The 22,814-nt window shown below is 41.7% G+C and overlaps 1 protein-coding gene across 1 annotated transcript; it reads right to left on the reverse strand.

Annotated features, from left to right (window-relative positions):
• Nucleotides 1-11,518: 11,518 nt before the first annotated feature.
• T265_10606 (hypothetical protein) lies at nucleotides 11,519-21,451 on the reverse strand (the record flags this gene model as incomplete). Its single annotated transcript, XM_009177028.1, has 5 exons — nucleotides 11,519-11,713; nucleotides 13,865-13,985; nucleotides 14,242-14,412; nucleotides 15,268-15,657; nucleotides 21,297-21,451. The coding sequence occupies 5 exons, from the start codon at nucleotides 21,449-21,451 to the stop codon at nucleotides 11,519-11,521; spliced, it is 1,032 nt and encodes a 343-aa protein (XP_009175292.1).
• Between the last annotated feature and the right edge of the window lie 1,363 nt (nucleotides 21,452-22,814).

Raw genomic sequence — 22,814 nt, forward strand, 5'->3', positions numbered from 1 at the left:
AACATTGGTTTATTAGTGATCTGGAAAGAGCCTGCAAAATTTGAATCACCTGGTAATTATTTTACCTTTTACAGGCGCCTTGGCGACTTAATTGTATTCTCGTAACTATTGGCGTATATGTGCATTTATTTGGCTTCGGGAGTCATGGAATTGGTGCAGATAACTTTGCGGAGGTTAGACATACAATAACTTCTTTCCTTATGATACATCCGTAAAAGGATAAAGGCTCAATAATGGGATACATGTTTCCAGCCCATATGCCTCAATTTTGAAGCAAAGCCGGAAGCTACTGCTATTGCCAAAAGTTTTTTCAACAACAAGTGTTATTCATGTATTTGAAATGTACCTGCGTCTGAATCATTCCACTTGAGAAACATGCTTCCTGGAATGGCTTGACTCGTAAGTGAGGCTTTTCAATGCTATTCTTTAGGGAGATTCTGGAAGGTTTACATTGGAATCAGCAAGAGCAATCATTAAGTCTACTTCATTGATGACAAATCCTTGGCAAGCTTGCCCAGCGAACAGAACATTAGCCACCCAATTTCACACCATCCAACTTTCGACACCTACAAATTTTCCGAAACAACATTTTGGTAATCGATTTTTCGTTAACATTCAACAAAAACTGTTTAAAATAGAAAATGAGCGATTCGAAATTCGAAGGGACGCTATGGAACTGTGCATCCAACAAATATGCTTTGTTTCTTGGTTGTCTCCTGTTCCAGAACAACACAATATACACAGCTATTCAGTTCACTGCTAGCAATCAAATCCGCTGACGAACCAGTGAATAAAAGCAAACCCTATTCGGATTAGGCGGAACCGCAAAGTTGTGGTTATTAGCCCGCGAACAAATTGTCGACCCCAATTAACGGTAACGGTTAACCTGACTGAAAGTGCCGACCATTCGTTGGTATTCATATCATCGAAGGCCAGACGATTGATAATATGACTTCAAGCAGTGACCAGTAAACGACCGACTCAAGGACTTTACGGGATGCAAATTATGCGCCGATTAACACTATGCAGCTAGTCCATTTCTACGTCCCATACCCGTAACAACTTCCTTACCGTTAAGCTCAACTGAGTCTAGATGCCAGGATGAATATGCTTACGAATTATGTAGAGCACAGGTGATCGTGCACTGAGTTTACCCTATTTCTACTTTAAGAAACAAGATCAATCACAATAACGTCCCGAAACATATCATTCAGAACATTTTATTATATTTTGATAAACAATTCTTATGCGATTATATCGAGCTCACAGTAGTTTCTCCTTCCCTCAAGAGTATGCCAAGATCATTTCTGAATGGTAATATGCCCATCAAATTCAACGCACCCAGATGATTGATTCTCTTCATTTCATCCGCTGCAGTAAAACATTATTGTCCGAAAACAATCGCAGATTATCTCATATGGGTCCGAATGGCCGACCGAAGATCATTTAGAAAACTCTATCTGCTAAACATGAGGTAGATCGCGGTCCAGAATTGTGCTCACAGCGTGTGCAAATTCATCCTTATGGTAGGTGATGAATTTAACATGCATTCTGCCAACTAATGGCTTCCAGCGATGGCAGTGTTTGTCGGTACATGCATTTACTTTCAGCCTTTATAAATAGATATAAAATCAACTAATCCCTCTGGAAAATCAGGTCCGTAGAATATTGCGTTTATTACTGTTGAACGTTTCTTTCCAGTAACTTACACAGCTAGATGTCTTACGAAACGGAATGGAAATCTTCTCCGGGGACGTGCGATCTTTCTGACCTAGGAGCATACACTTTAGAGTTTATTGATGAGGTGTTCAGCAAAGAATAGCGGTTAATTTTCAGCAGTGAGGCCACCTGCGACTATTACATTTATGTCCAGCTGCGCTAGCGTCAAAAACCAACCGCCATGATAACCAAAACGTTTCAAACCACCAAACAATTGTCGCTTTATTGGCAACTTCATTGAAGCAAGTTGTGTCTATATTAGATTTCAGCCGAGAGGCTAAATCCAGCATTTTGTCCAATGTCAGCGAGCAGGACATGCATTACCGTAGGATTGAAGGCCACCTATGACATGGACATCTTGCGTATTTCATCATGAACCCACCTTCGCAGAACCTATAAATCTAAAAGAGAAACAGCATGACCATACTGCAGCCCCTTTATTTCCTTTTCCGGTATCTCTGTGTATCGCGAAACCCCCACTTCCAATGCTCTCTGGTCTCGGAACAAGTACGTCCAGCTGTGTCCAGTATGAAATGAATTTACTACGTGATTCGGTGTGGCGCTCTTTGAGATTTTCCACGTTAATCTGTGGTTGTTTTCTTCAGTCCAAATGTATTCTCAAGTGCTTGCTTTTGTATATTGTCGTCGTCAGTAGCAGCAACTAGTAAAACACTTGAAAATGTTTTCCATTAGCACGGCTGTTTGATCCTTCTTTTGTAGCAGGATAACTTAGCATATCTCCTTATCCACACACACCCCGTGCATTTTGTTTTTTTTCACATAACTCGTCTCTACGAGTTCGAGTTTTGAGTAACAGTAACCGGTATGCAGAATAGCCAGACTATAAAGTGCTGGCGCATCGACGTAGATGGTTCTATGATACGCACAATAGTCCGGCTATTTCTAAATATGCTTCTAGGTCGTCCCTAATAATTAAATCATGGACAGCGCCACAGTTTGTTAACTGCCAAAGAGAAGTAGTTTCCCCAGCAGTACTAACTTGCAAGTAATTTCCTCAAATATTGTATGCCCCAAAATTTTCTTCTTTAGGTATTGCATCTGAAGAAGCAAGTCTCGAAGGGAGTGTTCAGCTATCTCCAACATGTGTTTCCATGAGAAGGTGAACCACTGGGCAATTTACACATGGTGGTTAAAGAATTCTGAAAAATCCTCTAGGCCAGTATCCTTAATCAACATCAAAGTATCCAGTACTGCATGCGACGGGCACTGAGACTGAACCTCAAGTGGTTCGCGACACTCCCACAGGGAGATCCGTTTCCAATAAATAATAATAGACGAACCAGGTGGGCTACATTACTAAGAATAACATGGGATAATGTGCCGTATTTGCGCGTAAATCTTATTACATACACTGTATTTTGACAACGAGTTGCTGCCGGCTTCCTCACTGAGTTGAATTTTGACTCTGAATTTAAATGATCTTTCGGATGTTGGTTTAAGAAATTTCAGGACATATCTCACACCGACCTTCCTCAGTTTGATGGTGCATCAAATGTTCGACCGTTGCTGTGGAAACTGGGGAAAGCCTAACAGATCGTGACCTTAGTTTCGTAGATGTTGTCGAACTCCTGGCACAAATAACCTGCGAGCAAAATTCCTTGTTCAGTATTCGTTATCAATGTCTCAAGACTACCAGAAATAGGCCAAAGATTTCATCCCCTATGCCGGCGTTGTCAACACTGCATTCGGGCGTTTTCAGCGGAGCACCATGAACTAGGATAAATTCAAATGTCAGATCTGGTGGGTGGTCTTCATGATGATGCAGATGTTTACACCCGGCTACTGAATCTAAATGAACACGATCTAGGTTTAACGGTTTAGAAACTTACCACCGAGTACCAGCATCCTATCAATCTCAAGTCTGCTACTGCGATGGCCGGACATTACAGTTTCTCTCAGACTCACATGGTATGCAAAATAACTGACAAAAAAATCTAATTCAAAACGCACTCAAAAAAACTGCCCATACCCTGTTGGTTTTGTAAACAACGGCATTACTCACGCCAATGTCCCTACCTGGAACACAGGTGCACCAATTGAATTCAAAAGAGCCACGAATAGTGCTGCAGAAAGGACTTCAGTAGCTCGCGCAAATACCGACACATTATTCACGCCAGTGTCCCTACCTGGAACACAGGTGCACCAGTTGAGGTCAAAAGAGCCACGAATAGTGCTGCATAGAGGACTTCAGTAGCTCGCGCAAATACCGACCCGAAAAAATGACGCAGGCAATGACCATGACCGGGATGAAATCACCCAGTCAATATAAATTCGTTACATTTTGCATCAATGGCACACTATTTACTCTCCGAATTGGTACACGTTCTGATCTCACACTGACTTCAAAACGCACCCTAGATATAATTGGTAAGACAGCAGTAGAACACAACAAGTGCACAGTCCGTAGTGCATTTCTTGGAAACCTCTAACTGACCAGTGATCCGAAGCCCCGAAACGCTCAAGGGGATTCAACTCAATGGTGCTCGCTAACTCACGAAAAATACAGCCCCTGATCTCTCAGGCTTGAACTGGATTACTGACCATCAACTATTGGATCATTTGCGATTATGACTGTGTTGTTGGTGACTCCAACACGCTCACGAGAACATCACATCATGAAAATTTTGTGGTCGCCACATTTACAACCAAACAGGAGACCAGATGGACCACACGCGATGCAGCGGCTATTCAGCCCACGGGGTCGACACCTGTAGCCCTCTCCCTGTAATCCATTTTGGTTAATCCTGTCAGCAGCCCACGACCATTTGCCCGCCGTTATAGACCTTCAGTTTTCCGTCCCAGGTTTATGCGAAGCGTTCCAATGCTATCCGGAAAGTCCAGAAATAGGGCCGGCAGAAGGAACGCCACAAGGGTCACACAGAGGCCAGACAGTGATCCGAGTATATGGGAAATACTCTCTACAGTGGACGCAAGGTGGCGGCACAAATAAGATCATCATCACGGCCGCGTCGAGAGAATCAATTTGGGACGACAGTCTGCAGCTCCGTAATGGAAGCATCTCGCATGGATCACCGGACAAGTTTGACCCCCCGAAGTGGATGGTATTAAATCCCAGATTGGTATACTCGCAGCCGCGAGACGGACCGACATGCGACAGCATTCTCATCAGTCGTCACAGCTAAGTTCAAAACACTGGTTGGTTGGACAGCCCTCTCAACGGGGTGTTCGGAGGCCAGCCCTCCCTTATAACTGGACGTCATATCATTTGGGCAGATGTGTCACTTAGAACTTATTCGTCAGAATGCCGGCCAATTTGGATCCAGCATCTATCGATCCACGCTACCTGCCACCTCACAGCGATTTCAGCACAACACTGTGGAACATTGTGTGATTGCCCTATAGCTATGATTGTACTACTCGCCTTTTATCCCGAAAGAAGGGCTACCAGAAGCTACCGTGCTTTGTTGTATACCGTAGTGGGTAGACCAGGAAGCCAACGGACAGACACATAGTTGCACGAACGTGCAGCAAGTGAAAAAAAATGTGAATAAGGAATAAGCGTGTAATATTTTTTTGTCCTACGGCTGGTGTTTTGCGGGATTTATCATGAAATACGTATGGGGTGTTTGAGTATTCACTGGTCATCATCGCATGTGGAAGATATTTTATGGCGTTCCTAGCCTTTCTGAAATTAAAGGCTATTTTTATCCATACCCTGACTGGCCAGATTGCTTATTGAATATATGTGATATTTTGAATTTACCAAAAATACTGTTTTGACTTTTTGTTCTTTCGATACTGCAAACAAGGATTTTATGAGGCCAGGCTTGTGGTTACAATACACTACAGCACAGGTATGTTTAAGTTGTGTTACCAATAAAAGCCTTCACACAAAATGCAATGATATGCCGCATTTAGTGGTGGCTTGCTCATTTATGTTAACTTGAAGGACAAATTCGCCATCATATCTTTTAAGCCATATAATCAAAGTAATCATGTGAACATTTACGTAACCTGTAAAGGTAAATCGCTCATAGGGACAGACAGGAAGATTGAACAGACACCTAGACGCTTAGCCATGTGTTGTAAATTGTACAAGCTGGCAGACATTTATCGATTTCTACAAAAAGCATGCGGCTAGTAGTAGCGCCAGTAAGACTAACATTGCACTCGAATACTGATGCCAGCTTCCATTATCATTTATCGCCATGTTAGCAGATGCTCTAAAATTGGTATTTTCACCGTCAGTCAGCCACGGTCAAGGTATCGGCAATGGTATGCCATGTGACGTTGCTTTACGCAATATGGAATATCTCACGACGATGTTCCAGTATTGATTTGGAAAAACCGACATGAGATATTTGCCTGCAAAACTCAAGTCTACCGTCAGGCACGAAACTGATATCGAAGAGCAACGGTAGTCTGCATTTAGATCTTGCAGAATTGCATAAGCATGACCTTGAAGTATAATGAAAATTCATTTTCCTTGCATAAATATTACTCTTATTTCTAAACACGCTTAGAGTAAGCCAAAATATCCATTCCTCGTTCAACATAATTAGCTAGTTTGAAGAGCTTGTCAAAAATGATCTGACCCCTTGTTTTCCATGGGACCACTTAAACACAAGGAGGCGTGACACTGCCGAGATGTCACAAGAAATTGTGGATAACGTTTCATCAGATTGCTCGTATTTTACTTTGCTGCATTGCCTGTAAGGAGATTTCTGACATGTTGAACATTTATGCATATTGTAGTACAAAGCCAGGGCTATCACGACAATCAGAATAGACGTACTGTTCGAAGCGGTACCAATAACGTTTCCAGAGCAATAAAATCTTGACCGTGGAGTCAATTACGCCGAAGAATTATTTTCGAAGTTTATACCACATAATAATGCACCTTAGTTTCGGGAATGTTTAAGTGCATCTTGGTAATGTAATATATACGGTAAAATATTGTTCCGTGGTAGTTCTAAAATGTTATTGAATGAAATGAGGGCGTAAATCCCGCGTTAACAATAACCTATTTACTGATGGTTTTCAAATCTTTAACACATGCGAGCAAGCTAACCATAGTACACAAAACACATAAACGACGTACTCAGCATTGTGCTTGAAATTGCCGGCAACCATCGTGAGCTTTCAAGCAGTAATTGCGCGTTCATTTTATCTGTCCCCAATCCCAACGTCTGTATCAGGTTTTCGTCATACACTCTCAACAAATTCAAGGGGTCTTTTTTGTTCGGACAATTTTCGAAAACTGAATTTAGAAGAAAAAATGTGCGTTTTGCCTTCCTTTTGTGCCAGTCATCTCTCATCGCTCGCCGCAAAATATGATATCGTTCTCTGAACGAGCTGTTCTACAGTACTATGCGGTAGTGTGTCGTAATTTGTTCGTTGAAATTGAAATATCTAAACCCTAGACTGTCTGTACTTCTTGCCAAATCGAGATGAGAAGCTCCATTTTTCTATATACGGAAAAACGTCTCGACTTAAAGTGAATATGATCATTACAATTAAATTTACCACCAATCGAAAATTGTCTGGGAATATCTAACGGGCAAAACTGTGGTTCGAAAGTTTTCAAATGCATTTGTCCAAAGACTGCGAAGCAAACATTATCATTCGCATAAACAAAAAAGCACAACAGATTAATTTGATGCTATAATCTACAAAATCTCACAACAATAATAGTAATAAGAATAACAATGTACAAGCCTCAATAGACATTAATTCATATTACCTTTGCCAGTTGCATCAATGCCTAACAGGGCCGCATTTCAGTTGTGCCCTACGCCTTATTGTCGTGATGTTTAATTTTGCAATGAAGGTCAAGTTTAAAAGCACCTTGATATAAACAATTGGATATTAAAGTGGAGACGCATTATTCAACGCGCTTAAAAAATAATTGAATAATTTTGCAGCGCCTTCAAAAATTGTTTTTTATTCGAGCAGAGCAAATTTTGGAATTTTTTGCAGCCTAACTGGTTTAAGATCTTGCCATGAAGTTAACATGCCCGATCCGTAAAATAATTGCGGTTCGCTGCTTCAGAATATATCATCCAATATAATTTTTATTCTTGGAATTTCGCAAGAAATTCAAATGTCCCTAGTAGTGGATTTCAGACTAATTCGGGTAGTCTGTTTTCTTCGAATATTTCGAAAAAACTATCAACGAAGTATTTTTCCATTTTAATACACAAGGAATGATTCACCAACTTGTCTGAACACTGATCCTATAGAGGCAAATGTACTCAAGTGCGAAGTAAGGAAAAAATCGAGTTTTCAAACCGCGGGTCTTTGGAAAAGAAAGAAGTCTATCTGCACCTATATAACCTACGTCTGCTATGTTGATGCTCTGAAAATCTTCGAACATTTTATAAAGAAAAGTCTTCGCTCTTTAATATAGGCATGTCAGGTAACGCTCGAGACCTTACTTTTTTCTCCTTATTCTGTTAATTTCTTCTATACGGCTTTAATCTCTTCACATAGAGTTTATGTTAAAGAAATTGTTGCTGAATGGATGAGTTAGTCAATACCCTGTGGTCTAATCACCTTTCCCTTCATTTGGATCATCGCGCCCTCCTCCTCCTTTCACACCACCAAGCACTAAAGGCGTTGTGCCACACTTTTGTCTGTTGTGTTATTCAGGAACCATAATCTGCTGGATGGCCATAGCAAAGCGATCGTGACAGCACGTAAATCAATGAAGGAGAGTGAAGCCTCTGGCGTAAGCTGCACGAGGCCAAATGAAACCCGAGATATTCGGAAATGGCTAGGAAGGGATCTGAAACTGCATACGGTGTCCTGAAGTACCTCACATCTACAGCTGAGGTACTCGACAATTCCTTCAGAACACATTATTGAATAAATTCGCGTTTTAGATAAGACCACCTCAAATGACAGAAGCAATGCCCGAATTGGACGCAAAAGCAATGCCATCCTTCAGGAAGCGATAACCCAATACACAACGAAGCAACACAGATAACTGAAACCGAAAGTTGCAGCCACCGTAATCTTATACAAACATTTTTGTCGACAATTAGATGACAGGCTCTAACACAGGAGTAAAAAAGAACCACATATCAAACCAAGTGCGTGTTATGAGATCTGTTCATTCTTGTTCTCTATTTGCAACGGTTTAGGACTAAATTCCTCTCCTTTGTTGCCGCCACGACGATACCAGGGAGATCCCATTGCCACAGAATTTTGAGGACAGAGATGTGCGGACTTTCTTGGAGGATTTCAAGCAGGTTGCGGAGGCTGCTTGACTGCAGACCAACCGGCGTATTTGGCGGTGCTAAAGACCATCCTCTGAGGCCGGGCCAAGGTGACCCTGGACGCGGCCAAAAATAGAGCTCAAATGTTGGGCTAAGCCACCGCGAAGAATGCTTTTTTAAGCGGCGTTTGACATACTGGCCAAACACCAGAAGGCTATGAACCAGTTTGAGATGGCCAGCAAAATAAAACTTTGGATTACTCCTCTTTTCACGGATGGGTTGCAAGGAACGCAATGCCACGGACTACCACACAGGACATTATCCAAATCGGTAGAAAGAAGGAGGTTTGCCTGATGTATAGAGGAGCGGGAGTATCGCTGAGGCGGAGAGTGAATCAAGGTGAATGCAACCGTGCTTGTTAGCCATACGAGCAGGAATTGAGAACCTAGTGACAATTGATGTTTTGTCAATTCGCTCAATGAGCCTAGGTGACAACTCCGTGCATCAAGCGTTTTTTATCAGCCCAGACATAGAGCAGGCAATATCGAGGGTAGATTTTCGCAAAAGCACAGATTCCGTGGTTAACCTAGAGCAGGAAAAGCTGGTGACAAGGTATGGCACAGTCAAGCTTGGAGGTTGCCCGAGCACTACCGTGAGCAAGCGAAATATTCCAAAGCTTCCGTGTTGGACCGTGCCGTCAGTACTGTCCTTGGTCAAGAAATGTCCACGGGTGATGAAAATCCGTTTGGGTTCCACCCGTGGATTTGATAAGACATTCTCCTCTCTTCCGAATGCTTTCGATCTTATGGCTCCCATTCGCTACTGATTCATATATGGGAGGATGTACATCAACAAGTTCAAGAAATTTTGAAAAATGACAGTCGGCGAAGCCAATAGTGCATACAACTTCCAGGTTGTGCTCGTAAGGCAAGCAAACGAAAAACGGGTTTTGCGTGCATTTCCGGCGCCTGAATGAATTGACCCTAAATCGGGTTGTGGCTGTCCCTCCGGCTGAGGACTTTTTCGATCAACTCCCGAATCCCCGTTATTTCAAGGTGTTTTGGACGCTGCTAACTATCTATCACGGTAGAGAACCAGGAACAACGGCGTTTATGGTTGGAAGGTCACGCAAGCACCTTTGGGTGCTAATGTAATCTCCCTGCCTGCTCCCTGCCGGAATGACGAGTCGGCGGTGAAAGCAAGTTTATCGCCGGAAAAATATATAATAACTTAGCAGCAATGCTTTGTTCTCGGTCTTGTGTGCCTGGAGGAAATCGTGACAGACAGGACATAGATATATTTTTCTACTCACCAGTATTAATTTTTGAAAGTTTTCTAAACAATTTGCGTACCCTTTGTAGCAAGATATATCTTATTGACACGGGCAATCCCCATCATCATCATGTCAACTGAAATGAATCAGTCAGCGTCCAACCGACTAATTTATTGGTATCGACCATTACAACAGATACACCCCTTTTTGAGATGATCCCTCATGACGAGCCTGGTTTACTTTTGTAGCAATTAACTGATGAGGCATCTTTCTTGTTGTGAACGGAGTACTAGGTGAATAAAAAAGGTTGGAAACGCTCTTCTTTGCACCTCACATGGGATTTAGGAATTGGGTCGAGTGAGTCTCGCTGCATACTTTTTTGCCTCATGATCTTGACACCTGCATTCGTTCTGCATCTCATCACACATGTCAAGCTTCTTGAGGATGACAAAACATACCTTAACGACAATTTTGTTCTAAGTCACGCTGTTTTTTCCAGACCTCATTACTCAGCAAATACATCGATAACCGCTAGCTACCTGAAGCATGCTATGCCAGTTCATTGAAAACCTTGTAAGCATTTAAAATAACCGCTTTAACAAAAATTTAAATTGTCTTCCTTTGGTCCCCCACGTTCCGTGTGGTAGGACGTTATCAAATTCGGTAAATTCACACGACGTTGCGAACCCAACTTTCTGACGTAAGAAATGTATCACACCAATATATGACATACTGAAAGCCTCAACAAGAATCTAATATTGCACTGAAATTATTTATGTCACATATACTATAATTAAGCGAAAAATGCCGATTGAGCAAGATGTAGTTAAATATATTGCTCTGCAAAAATAGTGACATGGCATCAAACCCAACCTAAACAAGCAACTTGATTCCACGCACAAACGTTACCGACAAACCATGCACGTCCCAGAATTGATTTCCACCTACATAAAATTTACAAGCAGCCTTCAGCTAATCACTCAACCAGCCTCCTACTGAAACTAAACGTGCGACCTGCACTAACCACTGGTGTCATTGTAACACCACCTTTGACAAATTTATTCGAGTGAGCTTGTTTGACGAGCAAGGGTGTCATAACCTCCAAAAGAACCAACACATGCATGACAAGCAAGTATTTACGACCTTCTCTTCAATGGCAGGATATTTTCAGTGGTCAAGGTAACGGAAAGCAAAGTATTAAAAGAACAAACCGAATCATAATCCGCAACCTTACTGTAAACTCTTTCCGGATGCACATGTTAGTAAGCGCTTTGCGACAAATGAAGATACATGCCGGCAAAAGTAAGCATTGAAATTTAGAAAATCATTGAAATATGACTGCGGCGTTTGGAAGCGCGGTTCGAAGCCCATCACAAATACAACCACTGGATGGTGGTCGTTGGCTTGTTCGCTGAGCTGGGCAATTTGATTGCAAACGTTTCATCACCAATCGAGGTGACATCATCAGTGCGTTATTGTGGAGCGTAGTAGTGCGTAGCGGTGGGTTGGTGGTTGTGCACTGGATGTTACGATAAGCACTTTTAATTTTTGGTGAATGCGAGTAATCCATAGCCAGTGGATATGCCGGAAACGATGACGGCCACATCAAATACTCGGGACACTGATGCCCCTGTCTAATTCTTTCGGCAAAATAATATGATCAGTCGGCAAATATAACGTTTTTGTTCAGACTTAAGGTAGCAGCGTCATCCAGCAGAGTGATGCAACAAAATGTTGACCCATATTCTGTTACTCACCATTCAACTCACATGATGGTGGCTAGAGGTTCTCTATGATTATCTACTACCCTCAGCATTAGGGGTCAAAGTGCTCTCGTAGTTCGTGAAAAGCACGTAGCTGATAAGCCCCGTTTTATGCGCTTCGAACTTTTGGCTTGCTCATAGGTTTTCCCCAGTTATCGAAATAAATTTCGATTGATGCTGACATATATGACCAACAAATCCGGTTCAGATGAACACTGATCGTGCTTCATAAGGTACTCTATCCCTATAAATCACGCCTCCAATAAAATCTCCGAGCGCAATATTTGGGGTTTCGTCGTACTTAGAAGCTTTACGTATTTGGCTGCTGACCCACACCGCAGGTTCCCCAGTGTAATAAAAACGTCTCTTCTCAGCTCCACTGACAGAACAGCTGCTCGGCTTTATTTAAGCAGCAAGTACGTACGGTCGTTACAGTAATATTTCCACTGCAGGTTCCGGGATCCTGAAGCGCAAAGACGATATTACGTGGGTTAGTTTAACTAGCACGGGAAATTGGAATCAACAGTCAGAAGCTGATGCATCAGCTTGATCAACCGTCCGAATCTAACCTGAACGATAGCTGATAATAAGTCATTTGTTCGTGTACATCCAATCAGTGTGCAGAGACAAACAAGTATGAGTTATAACACCAAGATTAGACTTTCCATGCATTTTCCGAACACCAGGTTGTTCAGGGTAAATATGGGAACCTGGCCAGGATTCGAAACTCAAGAAGATAGAGAACCAGAGAGCCTTCTACATACAAGGACAGTTTAGAATAAGGTAAATACACAATTCCCAATATGCCGTGTTGTCAACACCACTAAACGGGGTGATACAGATCTGGAAATGATCTTGAGCAATTTGCGCAACTCATCAAACATATTTGCGTGACGTTTGCGAATCCTTCTAGTCTTTTGAACACCAACTGCGAGGTGAAGATATGGGCTGTTCTCTTTAACTTCTCAGTTATGTATTTGTTCAGAATTTTCATACGCCTCCAGAAGATAATGAGTGTTCCATGGTTCTAAAAATTCAAGATGATCAGACAAACACTCACGGATAAAGTATGGATATCTTTCTGAGCTACAAATTGTTGGATCATTAACTAACTGACGCCTGTTGATGGAAGTAGCCTTCTCACCACTGATACCACCACATGCTTCTTTCCAAAGTAGAGGAGACAAAATGATGTGAAGTTTTTGCCATCAAGTTTGTCAGTCCCCTTAGAATTTGTTCTTTTATCATTTTAAGTATGAAGAATATATAACTATCTGCTTTTAGTTCATGTAATAAAAGCATTCTAGCTTATTTTTGAGACGCTCAAGATAACTTGACCTCCATTTCCCGATATCATAGCGCACGCTGATTCTTTGTGATAAACCTACACCATGATGGGTCACCAAACCAGGCTCACTGAGGCTTCTAAATCAATATAATTTATGGCAGATTATAGCAGTTCTAACTTTAAGCTGCACCAAATCGTAGCGGAACATCCATGAAACTTTGCACAGTTGATCAATATTGACATCTCACAAGGTTCTAAAAATAAAAAATAAAGCAAGTAACTTCAGCAACAGGGCGTGACGTACAACGTTTTTGCTCACAATCACATGTATCTCTATTTCTTCATGAGTTCAGTTGTGCGGCAAAGCTGACACCCAACGGCATATTGGTTCACAGAAGATGTGGCGTCTAGTTTCTGTCGTTTTACCTGATAGTCTCGCCAAAAGTAGTAGGCTTCATAAGGATCAGGCCAGCTTTTAATTCGAATAAATTTGTAGACATTGCATTATAGGAATGAATCGTGGTCAACTCTCCATCAGCAACCACGCGACAATTTTCTTCGCTAACTACCCTTTCGACATTCTGAGAGGTTTAAAGGAAGCAAGCTCCTTAAGATATACCAGCTTTATGACTTCAGTATAACTATAGATTGATTCCAGCAATCTGTTGAACCCCGTTGGGTTACGCGCAAAACCCCAAAGGCCAATTCTTTCAAATGGAGGTTTATCTACAAATGCGGTGCTATAAGTACAATAATAAAATGATAAAGCTTCACAAACCTCAAATCGTTGGACTATGCCGGCTTCTATACACCGGTTTAGGAGTTGCTAACTCTTAATGGGTCTCAAAGTCCACGCCGACTCGGAGCCACGTGTTTACAAGCTAGCGAAACCACGTGTGAACTTAAACGACACGTCCGATGACAAGGTCCATTATAGGAATGAATCGTGGTCAACTCTCCATCAGCAACCACGCGACAATTTTCTTCGCTAACTACCCTTTCGACATTCTGAGAGGTTTAAAGGCAGCAAGCTCCTTAAGATATACCAGCTTTATGACTTCAGTATAACCATAGATTGATTCCAGCAATCTGTTGAACCCCGTTGGGTTACGCGCAAAACCCCAAAGGCCAATTCTTTCAAATGGAGGTTTATCTACAAATGCGGTGCTATAAGTACAATAATAAAATGATAAAGCTTCACAAACCTCAAATCGTTGGACTATGCCGGCTTCTATACACCGGTTTAGGAGTTGCTAACTCTTAATGGGTCTCAAAGTCCACGCCGACTAGGAGCTACGTGTTTACAAGCTAGCGAGACCACGTGTGAACTTAAACAACACGTTCGACGACAAGGTCAAAGAACGGTTTATGTTCAGGTCGAAAACAACAAGGGTCGTATAGGTACAGACCAAAATAGCAAAAAAGGGATAATCGCGTTGTACAATATAAAAAATAGAAGAGAGGAATCAACAAAAACCTTGCTTAGTAACAACCTTTCTTATTGTCCATTTGAACGCAGTGTCTGCATTCCTTGGCTATCTTGAACCAGACGGTTTCACATAAGTGCGTAGATATGAATATAGTTTGGATATTTGTATATTTGATATATATGTATATATATATATATATGATGTATATGACATATGACCTGAAAATATGGATAAAGTTTACTGAATTGCAAATGCATAATGCAAACGTCCTCCCAACGTCGGATAGAAGTGATTGTACGTTAGATAAGGAATATCCTTTTTCGTTACAGAACACAAAATAATCTACGGACTGCATCCTTTATATGCTACTCGTGGCAATGCTGTAGATTTTCTTAACAACCAAAGGACTTCGCCCACAATCAACCTGTGATAATAATGGAACAAAGCCGCGAAACCGGACCGTCACACATATCCATTTAGTTTCTTTCAAGCAAAGATGAACAGAGCCGTAGGTTTATTCTACTGGAAGTTTATGAGCGAAAATCAGAAAATTTTAACGGGCTGCAACCATCGTTTTCAAAACCGCACTAACATCACCGCATCTATAGCAACGTTGTAGAAAACAGACGCGGAAGACCCTCCTTCTATTATGGCGCTTCCAACCTTATTTCCACCATTTGTTTGTATGAAGAGCATCAGAAAAAGATTCTTCACATTAGAACACATTCCACCAACCGATTTGAAATGGTTAATCTGGTCATTTTCTGCTCCCCATAACGTCAAAATGGCGTCGACGCTGCATTCCAAAGAAGTGATTGCGGTTGAGGATTTGCTCAAAGGCTGGCATACGTGATTATCAACCTTCCATTTTGATTGCGTATGAATTTTATGCTTGTGCCCCGAATCCACTGGTTCCAACAACTTTGCATTTTGTTTCAGCCGGAGTTGTCGCAACAGGCACCCTTGCTCATGCTGAGATTTCCTGAAAAATAAAGACGCAAAATAGACGCCCGACAATTATGGCATAAACCATCCTAAACAACTTAACCAAATCATTACAATTCTCTGAACTCCTGATGCCAGCTATGTATCGTTGTGAAGTAGTATACCCACAAGTGAACCCTGGATCAACTCCCCGAATATCCGACCCGCACTTACTTTGTCTTCCGAACTACCCACGACGCGGTTTCTCCAAATGATTGAGTTCCAGCAAAATCATGGTGTATCTTACTCTAGTGTGACGGTTTGTGTGCCTTCGTGACTCACTGAGCTATATTGGGTTTTTTCCTCCCGACAATCACAGAGTCCCTTATACTTGTCTGGTCAGGCCACCGTGATCCTGGTATTGTCTACCTTTATGCTTTTGAGCTGAATCTACTTGGCATGGACTGAACCTATCGCTTGAATCTTTCAACACTATCGATAGAAAACTTATGTTCATCAATACTAACAGGATAGAAGCAAAAGTTCAGGCCTGGAAACCCTGTTCTTGCGAGGGAACATCGCCCCGGGCACCGCAATATAATTGGTCGGGTAGTTTACAGCTTCAGGTGGGATCATTGATCTGGAAGCGGCATGTCAATCAGTTACGGCTGAAGGAGTGCCCTGTCTCGAAAGCGGAAAATTTACTAGAACTCAATCTTCTGCTTAAAATCTTTTATCTCCCAAGATCAGCACCAATAACCACCGTTTCACAGACCAATCCATTGCCGCAACAAAGACGCCGTACTGGTTGAGCCAGAGGACTGGTGAAACCACTTCAACTTGACCCACTCCCACAATCTTTCGCTAAACGGCCGAATCCGGGAAGTATAAGAAACACCCAATTCCTGGAAGTAATCCAAGAATGGACGCCGGACGGTTGAGCCAGAGGACTGGTGAAACCACTTCAACTTGACCCAATCCCACAATCTTTCGCTAAACGGCCGAATCCGGGAAGTATAAGAAACACCCAATTCCTGAAAGTAATCCAAGAATGTCCGAAACCTACTGAGACCCTAAAACTCCACCAAACTCTCAATATCGAAGCCCGAAATCAGCCAGGGCAGTCGATAATTGAATCACTTCATCGAAAGCCGCTGAGTATTCAGACAAGCCAAAGAAGCACTACATGACGTGATTAGCGTTCACAAATACCACAAACACATGATCGTTGTTGATTATGCTTACTAAACGCTTTTCAGAGACCCAGGATCAACGTCTAAAGGTGCCCTTTAAATGGCACGGGGTCGTTGTGACTTCTGCACTCTCATGCACCCGCTCAGTGCAATAACAGGTGTGTACCTGGTCTGTGAGTTCTTTACCTGACACTACGTACTGTCTAGAACTTTAAACAAATATTCCTCATATTGCAACATAAATTTATCACGTCTTTTGTTTTGTTTTTCGAAGCATACCGCAATTAAACTCTCAATAATTGGGTATTCGGCAGCATGCTCAAGTGTGTTCTTGCGTGCTAGCAAAACGCTATGGACACTCTTGGACTTATCAACGAATACTCCTTCATTGAAAGGGTATTATTTTTTTCGTTGATTTCGGTTCATTTATCGTCAAGCCTACGAAGTTGGTCTGTGGTGGAACGCAGTGACGACGAAATACACAGAACTTTTATTGGACTACGAATTTCGTCCCTAACGACGGTCTAGCGTGATTTTGTTGTTTTCTTCCAAGAGAACGGAGAATGATGCTTAGATTTTGTCCGGTTTTTTTAACATATTGAGGCGGATTTTTTAAGAATCTAATGGGTTGCAAACAATTAAATGAAAAACATACACCTAATCTTTTAAAGTCCCATAAACCGTTGGAGCAGTGGCTTCGTTACATGGAATTTCACGCTGTCTATTACGGAAATATGAAACTGTGATTGCTCAAAAGCAGCTAACTTTGTCAAACTGACCAAACTGGCATGGGTCAAAATATAATCATTTTAAACAAAATTCACGTGTTTTTTATGTTTGGCGCTCATTTATTACCCTCCATTCATAAGGCTGGCCAAACATATGTACGTTAAATAAACTCTACAGTTTGAGTACGAATGGGAGTACTGGAAATTCTGGACTCTTGGTGGTACATTGCCCGTACACAAATCTACACAACTAATTGCTGAATTGGTGTGCGCCTGCTGAGGAGAGTACACAGGACAATTGTGCCCAGAACGTCAAGTAGATGTAAACGATGCGACAACTAAAAATGGGGGAACTATTCTAACTTATACATGAGTACACAACTAGGCACCTATTGGACTAGGAGGTTAGAAGAAGATGCGTATACGTTTAGGCTAAGCATGTCAGAACAGCTTTTTTCATATTTCTGTGACAACAACCAAGCTAGTTGCCAAGGCTAGCCAAGCCAGGTTTCCCAACCACATACCATAATGCTGTTTGTGTAGTAATGATCCAAAATCTAATGTTTCACAAATCGTAGGGTTATGGAATGTTGTGACGTAAAGTAAGACGCCTCTGTTACAAAGGTTTATCATAGAGTACAAATGGTCAGGCAACCATGGCTTGCAGTCTACCAAACACGTCGTTTGTGTAGTGTTGTTCAGCTAGAGTTCACAGCATATGGTATTGGAGTAGTTCAGTTTTACTGCGAGGTCTAACTGCGAGTAACAAAAATTCCTCGTTCAAAAAGCATTAGGGTTGTACGAGGCCAGCATCTGATTAAGGGAGCGGAAACTAATGAACAAATTGTTTTCCAAGAATTTCATTTTTCCACAATAAGTTCCATATGCCTCCGCTTAGTTGAGCCCTAATTTCCTCATCTTCGTTAATATTCTGACGTGCATTATGTAGTGCTTGGTGCATTCCGAAGGCCGTGAAGTACCATCTACCCAAAACCTATAAATAGGAAAGCTATTGTTACAAGAAGAATATTTCCAATATTAACCAGAATCTCTGCTTTCCCGAAACTGTACATGGGGATATATTGTCTCGTTTGGAAGGAAGGATTAGATTAGACGAAAGAAAACATTAGTGGAGCGCAGCGCTCTACTAAATGGACTTATAAAGTTCCACTCTCATTACTCACAGCGTGGTATGGTAATATTAGTATTAATAACTATTCAGCTTTTACATGGTTCTAGTGCCCTGCTTGCACCAAAACCTAAATGTTTCAGTACTGCCAGGTTATTCAAGCCCGGGCAAAAGCATCCAATCGATGCTTTTGGTTTGAAACCAAGAGCCCCAAAGAATCTAGCTCAACCGGTGAGCTATATCTAGTTCATTGTGGTGGTATAATATATCATTAGTATGAAATTAGGATATCTCTGGTAAATTAATCCCAACCCTTCCCACGAATAAGTTATTTCAACGCTAAAATATCTGAATAAGTTATAAGCACTGGTGTTACAATGGTGTTATATTGCCGAACATAAGGGTGAGAGCATACTTATGCGTTCAAAATATTGGGCATTTGTCAATATTGATGAATTCATCGGGTAAACGCTCTTTTCTGGCGTACATAGAGTGATTACTTGGTAACCACAAGCCATGTGCTGAGAGCAGCAATCCACCCACTGAGCCACGGTAGAAATCCAGTTGCTGTGATGTAAAGAGGGGTAAAATGTTCGTAAAGTTACGTGTGATGATGTTGTACCTCAAATGGCGACAAATGAAAGAGAGGCGTTTTCGCAAAACCATAGTAATAATAGTGCGGGTGACTGTTTTCCGACGAGCTGTTCACTTATGTTTTTTATGTCTGCTATAAATAAGTTTTGCCTTTCGGGTATTGTGAACTCGTAACAAATCTGCCCAAGTACATAACTCCACATTTATTATTTTTCTGAATTTATCCGGCTTTTACGTGGTGACCCTTAGGTAACTGCACTGTACTTACTACGCTATGCAATAGCGGTCGCAGTCTAACCGGCACAGTAACCGAAGCCGTTTCGCAACAAAAATTTACAGATTTTGCTGGTGGCGAAGGTCGGATTATCGGTTACGTGGGACTGGCACAGCCAGTTCGTAAACCGTCCTCAAAATTAAACCCACGCTCATATTTGTGTAACTTTTATACACAAAAATAATCGTTTTATTCATGGCAGCCCATTCTTTCAGCCGCTGTCTCCACAGTGTCCTTTACACACCACTTGCGGTTGTTAACTTTTTTGTAATCGTTCATCGAGTAAACAGTGCCTTAATATTTCTTCACATAAGAAGTGAATGGTATTAATTGAGAACAGAATGCGCTACTCACCACTGCTCCTAGTTGTGGTTTTTACAGTTGTTATTGCGGTTGCTGTTGTAACAACGAAAGGAAATGTGCATGATGGGTACAAAAGATAATGAAATAAGTAAGAGACCCACTGACAAAATTAGAAATGCTGATGTCATATTAAAGAAATTCTGATGGGAGGTTCGTTCGTGGTCTGAAGCACGATAAGACATCCAAACTCCAGCGAAAAATGGGTCCCTGAGATTTTCTTTTACCGACTGTCTGGTACACCAAAGACCGTGTTTGCGCGTATACACACTCAGCGATATACTTAGATTACCATCTCAACAAATTATTTGAACTTCAATAATGAACAGGTGCTACAACCAAGGCATATCATCATCAACTCCGAAAATCCCGAGATCATTGATTATGACTAATGCATATCTGCAGTAAATACTAATTCATTTTGAATGTTATCGCAGACAGGATATTCAAAATGGATAGAAAGCTGTCCAACTCCGTGACAACCACAATGATTTATCCACATCTCCGGACAGTCCCTTGAAATGTCCGAATGGCGACATAAACAGGAACGAAGGTAACTTCATCACATTCCTAAAACTCGTAATGAAAAATCACGCGGACGGGACCCATGAATGTTGGCAGAAATGACCGTGGACGGAACTCCCATAGTCACTTTTGCACATCGTGGTCCGATCAAACCTAGTGGCCGGTCAGATTTCCCTTCATTTACCTTTCGCTCCCTGCCTCATACTTCATTTGTTCTACCTTCCTTATGATTGTTATAGATCGCAATTTATTCTGGTCATCTTCAAGATAACCAACCGTTTCCCAGCATTCTAAGTGTGCAAAATGTTGGGGACACGAAACGACAATATGCCGTTGGTTACTGGTTCTTTTAGGCGCAACTGTCACGAAGATAACTCATCAGCTGGAATGATTGATTGAAAATTCCCCTCATTGCGTACCACCGGTAACCTCATGTTGCCATCAGAAAATCTTGTCCTCATAAAAATGGAAACGAGTTGACCCCTAATATCCCGAGTATCTAAGGAAATCTAAATTATCCATTCTGAAACTAAGCGCAGTTGCGCTGGCATTTTGGTGAGAAAGCACACTGAATATTGCTGAGAACTAACGAGCTTTACATATTTGAGTTCTAGTGCATATTTAAAAATATTGTCTATGCATACAGTTAAATCTTAACCATAAATTCGACGTGCGCATCAGACACTGAATAAAAACACCTAGGTATGGACTCAATTTAATTTCCTTGATAAAAGAACTAAGAACCATCAGAACAAATAAACCCTGTTGAATTTTGTCTGTGATAAAATCCAACCAAGTTTAACTCTCATGGGGAAAATATAACCCGTTGTAAACAAAATGATAAAAACTGGTCGATGGATTTTATTCGTGGAGCGGGGCAGTTTGATGGCAAACGCTCCATCACCAATCGTGGTGACGTCGTCAGTGCGTTCTTGGAAAGCGTAGTGATGCGCAGCGATGGGTTGGTGGTTATGCGTTGAGTACTGTGGCGTGCTCCTCACCGAGGCTGACATTCGGTCACGGTAGGTGGGTCGGTCGGACGGTTCCATCAGTTACCGTGTTATTTCGCGTCCTGGTTTTTCGACACTAACGTGACTCCTGAGACTGGCATCCCCTGCTCTCGTAATCTGGTTAGTGTCGGAGTAGCCTGTGTTCTTGAACATTCCGAGTTCCGGCTCGTGACTTCGATTAATATGGTCTGAAGGCATTCCTTATTTCTTTGTCTGTGAATTCAATATTTGGTTCTCCTTGAGTATTCCGGTTAAGGTGTTGGTCCCTTGCACTTAGTGGTGCGTAAATTGGATCCAGCTCAATGCATCGGTTGATTAAATCCCCCGTGGATTACCAGGCTTCCAGAAATTCTCTTCTATGTCTCATTTCTCCATGTGCCAACAATTTTACGTTTTCCAGAATGGATTTGCAGCCTTCTTGCTCCTCGCGTATGAGTATTTGTGATAGGGAGTCATATCTTCTGACGGCCGCGTTGTGATCCTTTATTCATGTGCATAACTTCCTTTCGGTTTATATAGCATAGAATTTGTTTCAGTTGTTGCAAATGATCTGGTATATCACATGGTTTGATTTACGTTTTCCTTCGGTCTTGAGATTAGTATCTTACAGGGGATTCAGTTTGTGGGCCCCGAGGATTTCTTTTTGAGCTAATAATTTGGTGGCGAGTTTCAATATATTCTTGATGTACGGCAGAATTACCCGACTGGTGGCTTGTTTTTGCCTTTGCTGTTGTTGAGACGTCTTTTTTGAGCTTCTGTTGATAAAATTCCTTGTAATTCTATTGTTTTGGAATGCTCTGTATATATGGTTTTCTTCCTTTTCCCGTAATTCTGTGGTGCTGCAGTTTGTCTTCTCTCTCTTGAACGGACTTGGACGCAACTCTTCTTGTGGTTTATTGGATAATTACTGTTGTATTTGGGTATTTGATTCGTTTGTCTCTTTCCGGTATGCGCAGGTTTCCAGGGTCCCGTTCACCTTTTTGTTCACTAAAAAGTCCAATAATGGTAGTCGGTTGTCTCTCTCCAGTTCGATCGTAAACTTCCTATCCTCAAAATGGCTTCAAGCAGTCTATTCACATTTTGTACTGAATCTCCTTTCATGATGACAAAGGTGCCGTCTTAGTAACAAATGACAGCAGTATTTTGCCCTCTAATCTTTGCATTACCGCCTCAGCGATAAATCCTAATACTGGAGATCCAACTGGAGTCCGTTTTAGCTGTTGATGTGTTCGTGTATTTGAAGGTAAAGGATATATACATACAAAAGTCCTATAGCTTTGTTAGACCCTCGGATTTCATGGCTTCAGTTGGATTATTTTGAAGTTGCTCTGCCATGGTTTCCTGGGCGGGGTTGTATTTAACTGAATTGAACAGGGATGTCATATCAGATGAAAGCATGATT

This window comes from Opisthorchis viverrini (genome assembly GCF_000715545.1).
Source record: "Opisthorchis viverrini unplaced genomic scaffold opera_v5_388, whole genome shotgun sequence".
NCBI lineage: Eukaryota > Metazoa > Platyhelminthes > Trematoda > Opisthorchiida > Opisthorchiidae > Opisthorchis > Opisthorchis viverrini.